The sequence below is a fragment of the Frieseomelitta varia genome, unplaced genomic scaffold (assembly GCF_011392965.1).
Source record: "Frieseomelitta varia isolate USP_RPSP 00005682 unplaced genomic scaffold, Fvar_1.2 scaffold_552, whole genome shotgun sequence".
NCBI classification, from domain to species: domain Eukaryota; kingdom Metazoa; phylum Arthropoda; class Insecta; order Hymenoptera; family Apidae; genus Frieseomelitta; species Frieseomelitta varia.
Genome location: NW_025110315.1, coordinates 153,723 through 170,518, shown reverse-complemented (window position 1 = coordinate 170,518; position 16,796 = coordinate 153,723). Strand labels below are relative to the sequence as shown.

At 35.3% G+C, this 16,796-nt stretch overlaps 2 protein-coding genes across 3 annotated transcripts; one reads left to right on the top strand and one right to left on the bottom strand.

Annotated features, from left to right (window-relative positions):
* The first annotated feature begins 295 nt into the window (after nucleotides 1-295).
* LOC122533791 (cytochrome b5-like) lies at nucleotides 296-4,339 on the top strand. 2 transcript variants are annotated; one of them, XM_043663851.1, is made up of 4 exons: nucleotides 296-630; nucleotides 845-973; nucleotides 1,129-1,196; nucleotides 3,360-4,339. In XM_043663851.1, exons 1-4 carry the CDS (start codon nucleotides 511-513, stop codon nucleotides 3,484-3,486), a joined length of 444 nt encoding a protein of 147 aa, XP_043519786.1. In that variant the 5' UTR covers nucleotides 296-510; the 3' UTR covers nucleotides 3,487-4,339. The 2 variants fall into 2 exon arrangements, with proteins under 2 accessions (XP_043519786.1, XP_043519787.1); XM_043663852.1 differs by lacking the exon at nucleotides 3,360-4,339 and adding an exon at nucleotides 1,289-1,617 and having other exon boundaries at nucleotides 345-630.
* LOC122533777 (transient receptor potential protein) lies at nucleotides 1,296-16,045 on the bottom strand. The gene is made up of 18 exons (XM_043663819.1): nucleotides 15,907-16,045; nucleotides 14,145-14,365; nucleotides 12,750-12,894; nucleotides 12,355-12,450; nucleotides 11,962-12,104; nucleotides 10,574-10,775; nucleotides 10,310-10,480; nucleotides 9,954-10,188; nucleotides 9,324-9,476; nucleotides 8,703-8,848; nucleotides 7,574-7,680; nucleotides 7,180-7,313; nucleotides 6,896-7,025; nucleotides 6,560-6,755; nucleotides 5,249-5,413; nucleotides 4,804-5,026; nucleotides 2,881-3,306; nucleotides 1,296-2,484 (listed from the first exon to the last, which is right to left on the bottom strand). The coding sequence occupies exons 2-18, from the start codon at nucleotides 14,303-14,305 to the stop codon at nucleotides 1,991-1,993; spliced, it is 3,327 nt and encodes a 1,108-aa protein (XP_043519754.1). The 5' UTR covers nucleotides 14,306-14,365; nucleotides 15,907-16,045; the 3' UTR covers nucleotides 1,296-1,990.
* Nucleotides 16,046-16,796: the final 751 nt, after the last annotated feature.

The following is a 16,796-nucleotide window of genomic DNA, read 5'->3' as shown; positions in this document are numbered from 1 at the left end:
TTCAATAATACAAATAATTATAATTATTAATAATTATGTAGATGTACGTGTAGAATTGTATTACAATAAAATACGGAGAACGTTGCGACGAGTAAAAATTAAAATATTACGAAAGAATAAACAGAGAAAATCCCCTATTAATCAAGAGGAAAAAACGTTGCAGATTCAACGAAGAGGTCAGATTGGTTAATTGAACTTCTCGATGTATGACGAAGATAAAAACTGACTATATATAGCCGTCGTATTTTCCTCTTGAAATTCCCAATCCCTAATCGATGAAACGTGACGCGCATTATCTCTGTTTATCGTTATACACAAAGTCGATCACGTCTGTGATTTTTTTTTTTTTTCCCCCTCGTCCCATTAAATTCAATCGCGTCGAATCATAATCCCAGTATTCAGCAGTCGAGTTGGTCAGAGGACTGATCTCTCCGAGATCTTACAAATGTAAATTACACATTTCTCGCTGAAGTTTCTTGTTGAAATCGATTGATCGGCTTAAAAAGAAAAATGAGTGAACTACCAAAATATTCGTTGAAAGAAGTGGCAAGACGTGATGGAAAAGAGGAAGCAAGAGTGTGGATCGTGATTCACGATATGGTGTACGATGTGACCAATTACAGACACGAGGTAGGCCAGAAAAGAGTGTGAGAATCGAACGAAGTTTTATTTATTTGAAATAAACCAATTTATTTTTGAGATAAATCGAGCTAAAAACTCGAGCGGAATGCAAGAAATGAGGAGACGAGAGATGAAAGTGACATTTTCTTTTTCCCCACCGTTATACGAAATTAGAGAGCATTGACAGATTTGCAACGTAAACAATTTTTCGAACGAATTTCAGCATCCTGGCGGAGCAGAGTTAGTGGACGAGTACGCAGGGCAAGATGCGACGCGCGGATTCGATGATTTTGGACATTCCTCAGACGCGAAACGTATGTTGAAGAAGTTCCTTATTGGTGTATTAGTGGAGGTAAAACTACTTTACTTCTTTCACTAATTTGTTGAAATATTTACTTTATAATTATATAATATAAAATATAATAATAAGTAATGTAAAATAAATAGTATTTTATAATATGAAATATTTACTTTACAATTTGTTGAAACATTTACTTTATATTGCAGGAAGATAAAATAAACAATAGAAGGAGAAAGAATGAAATCTCCGTTGAAGCGAAGAATGGCCGGAGAAGGTATGATAAAAGTTTTTTTCCTTTATGATAAATTGTAATTGGACATCGAAGTGTCTTTTGTGTATGATAATAATGCAGCGTTTTATTTGCAGATTTTTGTCAGTATTATGTTTCAAGTGTATAACTTGACACCATTGGGGGAATAGTTAGATAAATTCATTGACGATCGAATCACGTTAATTTATTTAATACCTCTCATACCAATGTACATGTAGAGCTAATTACAAACTGCTATGCGAATAAGAATCATTAGTATCACGTACAAGATTTATCAAAAGAAATCGCCCCCTTCCAACCGACATACGGAACTCGAAAAAAGAATTGAAAGTACTCGCGAAGCGTTGGCAGCATGCTAAGTGTATACGAATAAAAAAAAAAACCACGAATCAATCAACGAATGAATGTCCGTTTGTTCCTAAAATTGTCTCGCAATATTGTTCGTTTCTTTTATCTCGCTCTTACGTTGTAATGTGTTATAAACGGCACGGAAAAACAGAGAAATGAAAGATAAAAATCCGAAAATACTAAATCTAAAGATATCGTAATCAATAAATCTAAATCTAAATCTCTCGACAAAATTAATTATCATCGAATAATAATGGAATCAACTGTCACATCGGTGATCGATGGTTGTTCTGTCTTGAAGACAGAATAACAGTTCGTCTACAATCAAGAAAGCGACAGATACGAAAAAGTGAATAAACACGTGAAAATCAAAATGCCTCTTTCTCATGTATCATCTATTGTAAAATTATAAACCGTGTAAGTCCTCGACGAGATTATCAACGTTTATGTTAAATCCAACCGCCCATTATCTGGCCAGTTGCCTTCGACTTCCCTCTTAATTGTGTCGTGGCTACAGGAACGTTGTCTTCCCGCGGCGCGGGTTTCGGTGTCTCCTTCTTCTTCTTCTCTTCCTCCTCCTTATTCTTCTTCTCTTCCTCCTCCTTCTTCTTCCTCTCTTCCTCCTCCTCCTTCTTCTTCTTTTCCTCGTCGTCGGTGCTCGCCTTCTTGTCCCCTTGCTCCTGCGACGACGATTTCGCAACCGAGGGTTTCTTCGCCAGGGCAGCTTTGCCCGGAGGCGACCTCTCGACGTTGTCCTCCCTCGGGTCCTCCGGGATCGGCGACGGCGCCCTCACTTCCGCCCCGCCAGCTTTCTCTCCAGCTTTGTCCACGCTACCGCTGCTGATGGATTTCAACAGACTCTTCTTCAACGCCGGGCGACCGCTCGGTACCTCGCCTGCGATTCGCACGGATTTCTGCGATCCCTCCCCCTCGTTCTTGACTTCTACAGAGAGGAAACAAAACGAAAGACCAGCGGTCTTTGTCGTTCGAGATTGTCTGGCGATTGACGACTGGAATTATCTGAATGGCCAATGTAAATGAATCGTCGTAGACGAACTAGTTCACCACGAAATTTTATGGCTTTACACAGGGATAACTCAATTATAGTCTTACGGATTAGCCATTTTGTAGGTTTAGAAGAGATTTTCATTATTTCCTCCTAAAGCTTTTTATCCCAGTTTAAAACAAGCTTTCGTCCAATTTAAAACGGGGATAGAGAAACTATTGACGTGTCTGGAACGTTATATTTCCTTTTCGATATTAATTTACTAATTAATTTTAATACAAGTCGTCTGAACTAAGACGCATTAAAAAAAAGAAAAAAACGAGATATGCTCACCACCATCTTCTGCCTTGACGGGCCTCGACCGACCCATCATGAATTTCGCGTAGGCGATCCTCGTGGTCGGCGACACCTCCGACAAGTTAGGATTGTAATCGACCAGACGATTAGGATCCAACGAGGCCAGGTCCGAGTTCGGACTATGTTGCAAGTGTCTGCGTATACTGCGTCGCGTTTGCTTCATCGTGGCCTCGGTCGTGCTGCCAATCGGGTCCTTGCTAGTCGTGTTCTTCCGGACCATAGCGTTCCAATCTTTCTTCTTACTTCCGCTGCTCTTGCGGCCGATGGCCTTTGCAATTTGGCTGAACACGTCCTTGGGCTCTTTCTCACTCTGAATCACGGCGTTCACGATACCCTCCACTATGCCGATTTGGAAGTCCTTTTGGAGCCGACGTTCCATCACGCGTCCCTTCTTACCGGAAACTAAAATTTTATTTTATACACAAGTTAAATTAATTCCACATCTCTCTGTTTAGAGACGATTATGGGAGGAGAATGAAGACATTCGACAGTCTAGCCGTGGGAATCTCTGGCCTATGGAGCAGAGGTATAGGGATGGGCGGAAAAAGCGGAATTAGAGAGACTACAAAGAAAATATATTAAATGGACGCTTGGCAGGACGCCAGACTATGTAATCATGGTGGAAACGAAAAGGGAGAAACTGAAGATTAGATTGGCATAAAGAAGGAAAGAGAAAACGAGGGAGGAATAGTAAAAGAATGCATAGAAGAAAGGAAAGCAGGAAAAGGGAAAGGCAAGATCACCTCGAAACGTGTGGTTTTAGCCAGATAGGAGTAGAACAATTGTGAAGAGAAGGGAAACCAGCTAGGGGAAAATACTAAGGAAAAGAGAAGCGGAAATACAAAGACAAAGACAGTGGAATAGAATTCAGAAGACAAGATACAATTGGAAGTATAAGTATCTGGTAACAAGAGAATTACCAAAATATCTGAAAGAGAGAAGGAAAAATGGAGAGCAGAAGGTGATAGCCAGAGCAAGATGCGACACCCTAGAAAATGGAAGTAAATTTTGGGCGAGCGAAGAAGAACGGAAATGTCAATTATGCGAGGATGGGGAGGGAACGTTAGAGCATTGGAGAGACTGTAGAGAGATGGAGAAAACATATGCAAGTCTGGAAGAGATACTGAGTGAAGAAGGCGGGAAAGAAGCGGTAAAATGGCTTAGGCGAATAAGGAGAAAGGAGAAAGAAAGATAAAGAGAGACAAGGAGAAGAGAAAGAAGAGATAAGGTCTAAAGAGAAAAGAGCAACAAATAAACATGAAATACAATGAAAGAATTAGATTAAGTTATTAAGTAGACAAAAGAATAGCATAGTTAAGATAAATGTAAGTATAGGATAAAGCAAATAGGATACAAATATTATGTAAATATTATAATATGTAAAAGTAGGGAGATAAGTGCAATGTGAATGTGCAATGTAAAACCAAAGTGAATTTCAAGGCCAAGAAGGCTGAAATAAAAATATACTACTACTACTAATTCCACATTCTCGATCAACTGGACTATCGGTTCAGATCATTGAAAAAAAAGAAAAAGAAATTGCTCGACCGACACGATGAAATACATTAATCAGAGTTCAAGCGTGAAACGTTTCCTTTGGAAATGAAAATACAGTATACATGTATAACTATAACTATTTTATCATTTATATGTGTATTTGTTTATTATTATGTATGTATTTCATGTATTATTCGTCATTTGAATATGTATTCATACAGTATACATGTAATTATAATTATGCCGAGGATTCATCATCACGTTTTGATTTCAAAACGTGTCAACAAAAAAAATTCATAGTTTTCAAATGTAATTCTACTTAATATTCACGTGTGATTTGAACAACTTTGACAAAAGCGAAACGCGGGACGACGGGGAGGTCACGATGGCTTGGAAACTTACGCGCAGCGTCTTGTTTGTCGATCGTCGGCGTTCTCATTCCATTCTGTCGTAGGATGTCGATCAATTCGTATCGCAACGTGGAAATATCCTGCCTGATTTCCATAACGTCGTCCTCGGTGATACCGAACTCGTCCCGTTTCCTTTGCTCCGCGGTTACGTAACGCCTTATGAGCAATCGCATCACCGTGTCGTGTCTCGCCAGAGCCTTTTCCCTCGACTTTTTCTGCGAGTCGTTCGTTGAAAGGTATCGTTTTTGTTTTTTTTTTTTTTTTTCTTTTTTTTTCTTTCAGTTCAATAGGGTCGAAATTTAATGTCACAAATCCTTATGTTACGTTATCGCGAGCCCTAACTTTGACAGCAAGTTTAATTGCATTTACGAATCCCTATCGAGCCTTACTTAGATCTCGATCTACTTTAGAACTAGCGACCAAACGAAAGTACGTACAATCAAAGATCTGGTTTGCCGCTGGCTCTTCCCGCACTTGATAATCTTCTCGAACGTTTTACCAGTTGGAACCATATTGAACGGCGGGGGCACCGTGTCCCCGTCCTCGAAGTAACTCATCCACAAGTGGCTCCTGGCGAACTTCCACTCGGTGTCGGCTCTTTCCTGCAAATTAAGAGGAAACACTTCACCGATCGTTCGCTTTCAATGAAAATGTTCTTTGACACGTCGTAACGTAACATAACAATTAATATATAGCACAGTATAGTATATATATGTATATATATACACTGTAATATACTATATATATAACTATAGTAACTATATATATAACTATAGTATATTATACTGTACTAACAAGTTATACTGTATAATAATTAATATATAGTACAGTATAGTATATATATGTATATATATACTGAACTATACTATATATATAACTATAGTTAGTATAGTGTATTATACTGTACTAACAAGTTATACTATATAACAATTAATATATAGTATAGTATAGTATACATGTATATATATTATATTGTACTAACAAGTTATACTATATAACAGTTAGTATAGTATAGTATACATGTATATATTCTATATTGTACTAACAAGTTATACTATATAATAGTTAATATATAGTATAGTATACTAACAAATTATACTGTATAACAGTTAATATATAGTATAGTATACTAACAAATTATACTATATAACAATTAATATATAGTATAGTATAGTACACATGTATATATATTATATTGTACTAACAAGTTATACTATATAACAGTTAATATATAGTATAGTATAGTATACATGTATATGTTCTATATTGTACTAACAAGTTATACTATATAATAGTTAATATATAGTATAGTATACTAACAAATTATACTATATAACAGTTAATATATAGTATAGTATACTAACAAATTATACTATATAGCAGTTAATATCTAGTATAATATAGTATACATGTATATATTCTATATTGTACTAACAAGTTATACTATATAACAGTTAATATATAGTATAGTATACATGTATATGTTCTATATTGTACTAACAAGTTATACTATATAATAGTTAATATATAGTATAGTATACTAACAAATTATACTATATAATAGTTAATATCTAGTACAGTATAGTATACATGTATATATACTATAATACAGTATAGTATACATATATATATATACTATACTATACTATATATATTGTATTATATATATAGTTAGTATATTATACTATACTATAAATCTCTACGCTCGTCACGTGTCGATGAAAATCCAGGAAACAAACTAGTCGTACCGAGATGATTTGGTAGGAATTAGACATCATGGCAATGAGCATGTTCAGCAGCACGATGACGTTTATCACGGAGTAAGAGCCGAACATGAGGAGAGCCCAGAATCTGGTGAAGCTCTTTATCCCAGTTAGATCGAACGACATCAAATCTATCATACCGAAGCTGGCCCAGAAAAGCGACTGCGACGTCTCGAACAGGCTAAAAGCGATGATTAATTGAACGAACCTATCGTGTTGTTAATTTGAAATATGTGGAAGAAGTTTAGCCAGTTTTCAAGCGATTCATTTTTCGTTTTCAAGTTTCAAGCTTTCGACAAGCGGGACAACACTTTTACGTACTTGGCGAAACGTCTCCAAATCGAGCAAGCCTTCTCCTGATTGTCGAAATCAGGCAGATCCGGAAAGTCCTTCATGTGATAACACTTTTGCTTCTCCAAATCCGCGTAGTACCACATTAGCTGATTCATTCCTATATCAATAAAAAAAAAGAGATTTCAAGGTTCTCAAATCTTTCTCCCATTTTTCCACCTCGTTTCAGATATTAGAACTTGAATGTTTCCGATTTGAAAATAAATTGAGGCTGTATATACAGGCTGAATAATGAACGTTAGCAAGTTACTCACCGCAGCCGAAGGCGAACAACACCAGAGTATAGATAAAGAAGAACTTGATAATGTCTATTATCATCCTCCCCAGGGAAATTTGAAGTGGTCCGAGATGAGGGTTCACGCTGAATATGTGGACTAGCTTCAAGAAACTGCGAATGGATCATAGCACTCAGATCATATTAAAATCACCGTCTACCTTCGTTCGATCAAGTGTTATTTTTATTATTCAGATTGCAACTTTAACTGAAAGTAAGTGAAAAAAGGAGAGCCTTCTCTGGACAGATACGAAACAGTTCTTAGTTACAGATTGAAGTCGAACTGTTGAAACGAGTGTTTTTTTAAATTAACTTTAATTAACTTTTCAATTTTCCATAGCGGAATGAATAAATTTTGATAATTTTGCGTTTACCTGAAGATCATACCAGCAGCAAAGGCACCCTCCGAAAGAAGCATAGGATCGAAGGCATGCCATTGATCTCTGGGATACCAAGGATCTACGCCACTCCAGTATTCCCTCTACGAAACAAATAATAATATAAATAATATAAATTTTTTTGTTATAATAATATATAATATATAATTTATTATAATAATAATATAAATTTCTTTCATATTTTTTGGAATGTAGATACGTTGATAATTATTATTAAAACTCAGAAAAGTATATAATAATTAATAATTATTAAAACTCAATATATATTTTATTATTAAAGTATATAATAATTAATAATAATTATTATTAAAACTCAGTATATACTTTATTATTAAAGTATATGATAATAATTAAATAATTATTATTAAAATTATATATTAATTAGTAATAATTATTATTAAAACTCAGTATATATTTTATTATTAAAGTATAAAATAATTAATAATAATTATTATTAAAACTCAGTATATACTTTATTATTAAAGTATATAATAATTAATAATTATTATTATTAAAACTCAGTATATACTTTATTATTAAAGTATATAATAATAATTAAATAATTATTATTAAAATTATATAATTTATTATAATAATAATGTAAATTTCTTTCATATTTTTTGGAATGTAGATACGTTGATAATTATTATTAAAACTCAGGAAAGTATATAATAATTAATAATTATTATTATTAAAACTCAATATATATTTTATTATTAAAGTATATAATAATTAATAATAATTATTATTAAAACTCAGTATATACTTTATTATTAAAGTATATAATAATTATTAAATAATTATTATTAAAACTCAGTATATACTTTATTATTAAAGTATATAATAATTATTAAATAATTATTATTAAAACTCAGTATATATTTTATTATTAAAGTATATAATAATTAATAATAGTTATTATTAAAACTCAGTATATACTTTATTATTAAAGTATAAAATAATTATTAAATAATTATTATTAAAACTCAGTATATATTTTATTATTAAAGTATATAATAATTAATTAAATAACTATTAAATAATTGTTATTAAAAGTATTTATTAATTAATAATAATTATTATTAATGCTCAGAAAAGTATATACCTGAACAACAATCCACGCGGTCACCCTCAGCATTATCCAAATCACATAAAACATATTTTGAATGAAGTCCACTATGTTCCAAAGGTCCGATATGTACTCTAGCAATCCATCCGACCACAGTGATCTTATTTCCCCGACAACCAAGCCTAAAACATTCAGAGCTAATTACTCTGCTGTTCAAGCGATCACTCTGAAATAAATCAGAATACAAATCACGCATGTTCAATGATCAGAATAGAAGATTAAAATAAAATAAAATAAAGTTACCTTTTGTCGAATATAATATAATATAACAATAAAGAAGATGGTACGAAACAAAGTAAAATAAAATAAATGAAGAGACGCTCTTGTTGTCTTCTTCTTTCATTTTTCTAAAGAGTCATTCATCAAGATGCGAGAGCAAGTGATCACTCTAAAATAAATCACAATACAAACCACGCGTGTTCAACGATCAGAACAGAAGATAAAATAAAGTTACCTCTGTCGAATGATATAACATAATACAACAATAAAGAAGATGGCACGAAACAAAGTAAAATAAAATAAACGAAGAGTGAAGAGACGCTCTTGTTGTCTTCTTCTTTCATTTTTCTAAATAGGCATTCATCAAGATCTGTTTACTGATTACGTAGATGATGACACCGGATTCGACGAAGCCTGGGATGCACCCACGTTCCCGCCTCTTCCACCCAGCCAGTATCTCCAGCATCCAAGCATTGCCGAATAATTCGATTGCCAAGTACTCGATACGTTGCGACGCCATTCCGAGAAGCACTGATGGAAATTTCAGTCAGTATACCAGATACTAAACCAATCGGTTTGAGTTCTCGTCACTCGTTATAATTAAATTTCCGACAATTAATTCTTTTAGGAGCCGCGAGAGGCTCGCCGAGGTAGCTGAGTGAAAACTTAATTCTTTTACAACTTGCTTGATCAAAAGTCGAAAGCTAATTCTGACTTTTTCTTTTTTTTTTTACTTTTAGAACGAGGTTTGTTAGAACTTGCTGTTTTATTATTTTATTATTTAGAGTCCATTGAATTCAGTTGACCAGAGGAAAAGAGACGTGTAAACGATTCGAGTTACGTAGGAATGTGTTATCAAGTTTCACTCGTTTCATTCGAATTATTTATTTAATCATTTAATGACTGTTCAGTCGCCAAATTCAATTATCGTGAATTTAGGGTGTTGAAAATTCGACCAAGTCGAACAAGTTGTTTCTGACAAGTCGGTCAGAAGTCAGGAAGACTTACTCAAGAAGAACGCGTAGGAGGAGGAGTGGCAGATGAATTTGACGAAAGGTTTCTTCATGAACAGGCCCATCGGCGACGTCGGCGAGAGCATGTAGATCGTGCTGTACACCGGGAACATCGCTCCGAGCTTCCCGATCTCGATAAACTGTCCGATCATGCTTTTCCTTCGAAAGCCAGGCAAACCGTCGTACCAGATAGCAGCCAGTAATTGTTGAACGTTTGGATGAGCCACGAACTGCAGGCAGAAAATCAAAAAAAAAAAGAAAAAGATGAAACGTCGTCTCGTCAAAAATATTATACCTAGACGAGTAACTTCGAGAAGAAGATCGTAGAAAACGGCAACGTGTCTGCCTCACCTGTTTCTGCTTGTACTTGATGGCAAGCTTGAGCCGATCCAAGGTTTGCCGCTCGCCAGGCTCCCAATTGTCGCCGGTGGGATTGTAATTCAGCATTATCTCCAACTCCAGAGACGTGCGAGCGTGGTCCAGCAACGACTGTGAAAAAATTTGCGTCTGCTCTCGCATCTCCTACGGGACAGGAAATTCAATAGAGAAATTGATGGACAGTTCTCGGATGTACGACTGTTTGTGAGAAAGACGTTAGTGAGAAATTGTGATTACGTTGTACTCGAAGCGAAACTCCTGCTCCATTTGGCTCAGCCGACGTAGTTCCCAGGAAAGTTCGAAAGCGGTCAGAAGGGGATCCCTCGATGACAAGGCGATCAAAGACGGCGACGTGAGCGCGCGATACGCGTTTATCCGTGCCTGCGAATGCCTCAGGGAATCCTGTTCGCTGGATGTCACGCACTCGTCGCAACCGCATCTGGTTCAAGAATTATTGATTCAAGGGGTGTTCTTGAAAAAACTAACGAGTAACAGTGGCGAAACAAAAAATAAATAAATAAAAAAGATTTCTAAAAAGAATGATAAAAAAGAGATGTAAAAAGGTTCCAAGTTCTTCTTCTTTTTTTTACATTGATTTTTACATTGATTGGTTCAAGAATTATTGATTCAAGGGATGTTCTTGAAAAAACTAACGAGCAACAGTGGCGAAACAAAAAATAAATAAATAAAAAAGATTTCTAAAAAGAATGATAAAAAAGAGATGTAAAAAGGTTCCAAGTTCTTCTTCTTTTTTTTACATTGATTTTTACATTGATTGGTTCAAGAATTATTGATTCAAGGGATGTTCTTGAAAAAACTAACGAGCAACAGTGGCGAAACAAAAAATAAATAAATAAAAAAGATTTCTAAAAAGAATGATAAAAAAGAGATGTAAAAAGGTTCCAAGTTCTTCTTCTTTTTTTTTTACATTGATTTTTACATTGATTGGTTCAAGAATTATTGATTCAAGGGGTGTTCTTGAAAAAAACTAACGAGTAACAGTGGCGAAACAAAAAATAAATAAATAAAAAAGATTTTTAAAAAGAATGATAAAAAAGAGATGTAAAAAGATTCCAAGTTCTTCTTCTTTTTTTTTACATTGATTTTTAATTTGAAAAAATTCTTTTAAATCACGAGGGGAAAGTAAGAGATCAATGCTATTTAGGATTACGGCTCGAGTGATGGAAACTTGATGTGAAGCTCCAGGAGGTGTCATATTTTTTAATAGAATCGAACGCGAACACGCGTTGCTGCACGCGACACGTTTTGAAATCGGCACGTGCCACTTTTTTTTTCTTTTCAATAACATAATTAGCCCGCTTAATCGAATAACTGCATCATAAGCGGCAGGCGAGTATTGGCGTGAAGCCAAAAAATAAAGCGGAACTGGTCTAGTTCGAGTAGGTACTTACCGATACTCGAATTAACACTGTTTCCAGACAACTTTAGACAATTGTTCGTGGATGGATGACGAAATTCAATTGAATTTCCATTTAATGTACATTGAAACGCGAATGAGCAGAGGAAAGCCGCGTTTTGAGCACGTTCGTGCGAAATTAATGATCATGCACGAAAGAAGAGAAAACAAATTGATAATAGATTAATTTAGCATTGCGAAAGTATACCTGGCGTCGTGAGGTGTGGGAAGCGTGGCGCCACGATCCAGCAGGATTTTCAAAATTTCGTAATTGTTCTTATGCGCTGCCAAGACCAGCGGCGTTATGTCCGGTGTAAAGTTCGATGACGACCTGTCGACAGCTTCCCAACTCTGCAGAGAAATGATAAAAAATCCACAGAAAAATGACGAAAGAAAATTAAACGAGCAAAGTATGGGAAAGTGATGGGCAACAAAGAATGTTCGTTCCTTGAGACTTTCGATGATGAGATGATAAAAATCCACAGAAAAAATGGCGAAAGCGACGAAATTGACGACAAACGAAAGAAAATTAAAGTATGAAAGTGACGGGCAACGAAGAACTTTCAAAAGCAAGAATATTTTATCAAAGGGACGAGCTTACGTAAGGTTGACCAGACTGGTGTATTCTTTCCTCCCATTCGAGTAGGATCTCCACAGCTTCCACATACTCTTCCTTTATGGCGTGTAAGAGTGCATCCTGAAAGTAGCAGAAATTATGTTTGCGGCATGCTTTTAAACGCGTGGTCTTTTCGTGTCGCAGCAGAAGGAATTTTATCGGTGGTCTGCATACATTGTACGCTACCACTTTTATTCCATCGTTTGCTACGACACAGCCAATTTAGTCGTATAATATCACGAGGGAGTGTGATATATTATACTGCTGCATACTAAATCGAAAGAACGTATCTTGAGAGAATCAACGATTTATTAAGAGACAATCCACGAGACCGACGAAAGTCTCTGTCGAGTTTGATCGTTAATCGTATTGTCAATTACCTTCACTTGAATGCCTAATTCGAGAAGCAGCCTGATCAGTTCAACATTCTCGTTCTCGATGGCGGCGATCAGAGCAGACCGGTTGAGAGGATCCACGCAATTAATGTTGAGGATCTCCGGGTGATCCTTGTTCTCTTCCAGCAATCTAATGCAAGATACAGTGTTTCATTTCTCTCGCGTGATTTTTCCCATGTATTTACAAAAAATCGTAAAATAGACTTCTTAACTTTAGATGCTTAAGCATAAATTACGAATCTCTCCAGTTTCAGATCATCAGCTGTATTGTATTCCCACCAAATGCATTCACGTGTGTCTAATATATTATACATTCCTATACAAAAGTCTTAGGACGAATTTATTATATTATAATATTGTAGTATAATAATATTATAATATTATACTATATTATTTACTGCAATATTATATTATATATTGTGTTATAATATTATTATTATACTATATACTATAATATTATATTATAATAATATTATAATATTATACTATACTATACACTATAATATTATATTATAATAATATTATAATATTATACTATACTATACACTATAATATTATATTATATTACAGTATAGTATTTAGTATAATTATACTATATATATTATTATATATAACAATATATAATACAATATTATATTATATACTATTATAATAATAAATAATATAATAAATACTAAATAATAATAATATTAATAATAAATACTAAATACTACTAAATTAAATACTAAATACTACTAAATTAAATACTATTATAATATAACGTTACATTTAGTAGTATAATAATGTTATAATATTATACTATACTATATACTATAATATTTATATTATATTACAGTATAGTATTTAGTATAATTATACTATATATATTATTATATATAACAATATTATATTATATACTATTGTAATAATAAATAATATAATAAATACTAAATAATAATGATATTAATAATAAATACTAAATACCACTAAATTAAATAAATACTATTATAATATAACGTTACATTTAATAGTATAATAATATTATAATATTATACTATACTATATACTATAATATTTATATTATATTACTGTATAGTATTTAGTATAATATAATATAATATTATATCCGCAATATATAACACACGTTTCATACGCTACATGTAGTTTATGTATTTCAGTTCAAAACCGCGATATACATATTTCTCTTGCCCTTTTCCGTCTCGAATACCCGTCGTTTAAGCGTCGAGTGCCAGAACCAACAATTGACGAAACAAGGAATCGAGAAACGATCCTCGCTCTATAATCCTGCGGTTCTTCCAGTTTCCACAGATCGATCCCTTCCTCAGGAGTGTCTGTTACGCTACACCAACCCCCCCCGTCGATTTATCTTCGAAGGATTACCTTTTGACAGTGGCACAATCACCTCGTTCCGCGCTGAGCAGGAAGTGCTTCTCAACTGGGCCAAGAATGTAGTCCGTGGGCGGACTTAAAGATTGCATCGACGGCGCTCTCCCCGTTGCTTCGTTCGCGAGAAGATTCTGCTGCGACTCGGACGGATTCATCCTGGGAGACTCTCGTGTTACATTCACTCAAACTCGATCATCGATTTCCACAGGAACAACCTGCGAACAGGCGCCGCTGAGGAACATTTGCATTTTTGAACGTTTTTTCGTTGTTTCAGGGATTGGAGACTGGAGGACTGGCTAAAGTAAAAGGGAAAAAGATGAATATTCTGCGTTTCTCTTGACATTCAGAGGAGAATGAGAGAACTATGAATTAAATACAAGGTCTGATCGGAACATTCGATCACGTTATTCGGGAATAAAATTTGAGGGCTGGAATTTTAAGGTGATTTGAGTTTGAAATCGGTTTTCCCTTTGAAGCCGCGTATTTAGAAAAATGTGAGTGAAAAGATTCGTTCTTGCGTCCGTTTTAGGAATTTCAAGGTGATTCGGTTTGGACTCGATTTTCACTTTGAAGTCGCGTATTTTAGAAAAAAAAAAAAAAAAAAATGTGAGTAGAAAGATGTAAAATTTATTCAAAAACAACCGTAGAAACGACGGTTGTACGTTACAAATTGTAGAACGATAATTAGAGAGTAGCAGTACGTTGAATATTGCGTGAATAAAACGCAAAACGATTGCAGTTGTCTGTGACTAGAAATTGAATACGATGCCTGATAAGAAAATATTCATCTAATTCGCGGCAACACATTAAGATTCTGAATGTGAAAGACAATGGAGAGAGAATCGGGGAATGAACTTCGACAACATCGCGTTGCTCAAATTAAGTTTCCTCAGGACTGAATATCGAAATTGAATTATGATTTTCACGGAGGGAATGCGGAGCAATCGATAGGTATGACGTATCCGCGATCATAAGATTATCTTCGGATCGTTACAAATGAATCCTGCATTCTCCACACACGGATCCGCGATTCTACTTTCCCTCTCTGTCGCGACCTGTCTTCTGTGTTCAAAATTCCACGGAAATTCGGAAAACACGGAAAAGATAAATTAATGGAAGAAAAAGAATCTATTTTTATTTTTTTTTGGTTTGTTTCTCTTTGAATCTTTCCCGACATAGATTAAGAGCATCAAGTTTGCTTTAACTGACGTGTAGTTAATCCAACAGAGATTCAAGTTTCGTCTTCACGACGAAAACGCGTGAAATTACGTCTCTGGTTACACGAAATACGACCACATCAGTGAAACAATTTCGTCTAGTTAGCTAGATCAACCTAAATGTCACTTTCTTCAAAGTTTCGACGCTTTGCAGTTACAGTAGATTTTCTATTGCCAGTACAGTAGTTTTCTATTTGTCTCTAATCCAACATCTGCTACTCTTAAGTGTGGTATTTCAGTCTTGTATCACACCATCGATATTTGAAGTTATCAGCGTCCATGAAAGTCTATTATATTTGAAGCCTACGAAATTCTATCTGTAAACACATCCCACAATTGTACCTCGATCACAAAAGAGTACATTACCTCGCGTTAGAAAACTATCTAACTTCTGATCTATTGCAAGTAGAATGATCCAACAATTTTCACAGACTTGTCTCGATTTACCACCACTAGCACGACAAGTAGATAAATAGTAATTCTCTACAAATGCACACGCCACGCGTACACATACACAGTGGTGTGAACATACATCGTACCTCGTACGTATCACGTAGATCAACGTGAACCAATCATCCTGATCCTCAGTCAACTCGTCAGATCAACCCTCGACAGACTCCTCTGTTCCGCTCTCTAGTCTTGCACTCGGCTCGATCTCAGCCGTTGAGAAACTTGGTCGCAGCCGACGGTGGAATAAAGCCAGCGGTGCGTTCACCAGAGCTCGACATAGTTGCTCGAAGCCATAGGACGTCGGTCAGCTGGGGCATGGATTAAGCACAAACACGTGGTTCGCATCGAAAGAGGAACACCTCGTGATCACATCCCTGCGTGCACATCCACGTGCACGAGATCCACGGAGAATCTCGCGAGTCTGTCATAATTCTTCGGATTAATGGATCACGACAATGAGAGAGAGAGAGGGAGAGACGGGTGTGGGGATGCTTGAAGAGGAGGCTCAGCCTCGATCGTTCCTCTTCGTTTGTCCCTGGACACCTGAGGACAATATGGCGAAAGAGAACTAAACCTGTCTGTGAAAATAGCTCGAACGAATTTCCTCGGTACTGATTGGGAGAAATAGCGACATTTAAGAAAGTTTAGTGCTTGCCTTTGTTCCCTACGAGAATTTCGTTCCGGGGTTATTTCTTGTTCCAGAAGCAGATGAGTTTCTTTCCATCATGACTTCTTCTTTACGGCGTGGATAACTCGATTTTATTTATCGTCGTTGTTGTTGTTTCAATGTTACTTACCGTAACTTATGCAAGAGGCTGAATGTTTGGATTAAGGTACCCTCGGGGATCGGGGACACTTTCGTCCGAGGTATTTCAAGTTTTATGTTTTGCATAAACGAAGCGAGCGTTGTGTTGGTAATTAGCTCGGGGGGCTTGAATGGTCAGGGACGAAACACCTTTTTTTTAATAACGGTATTCTC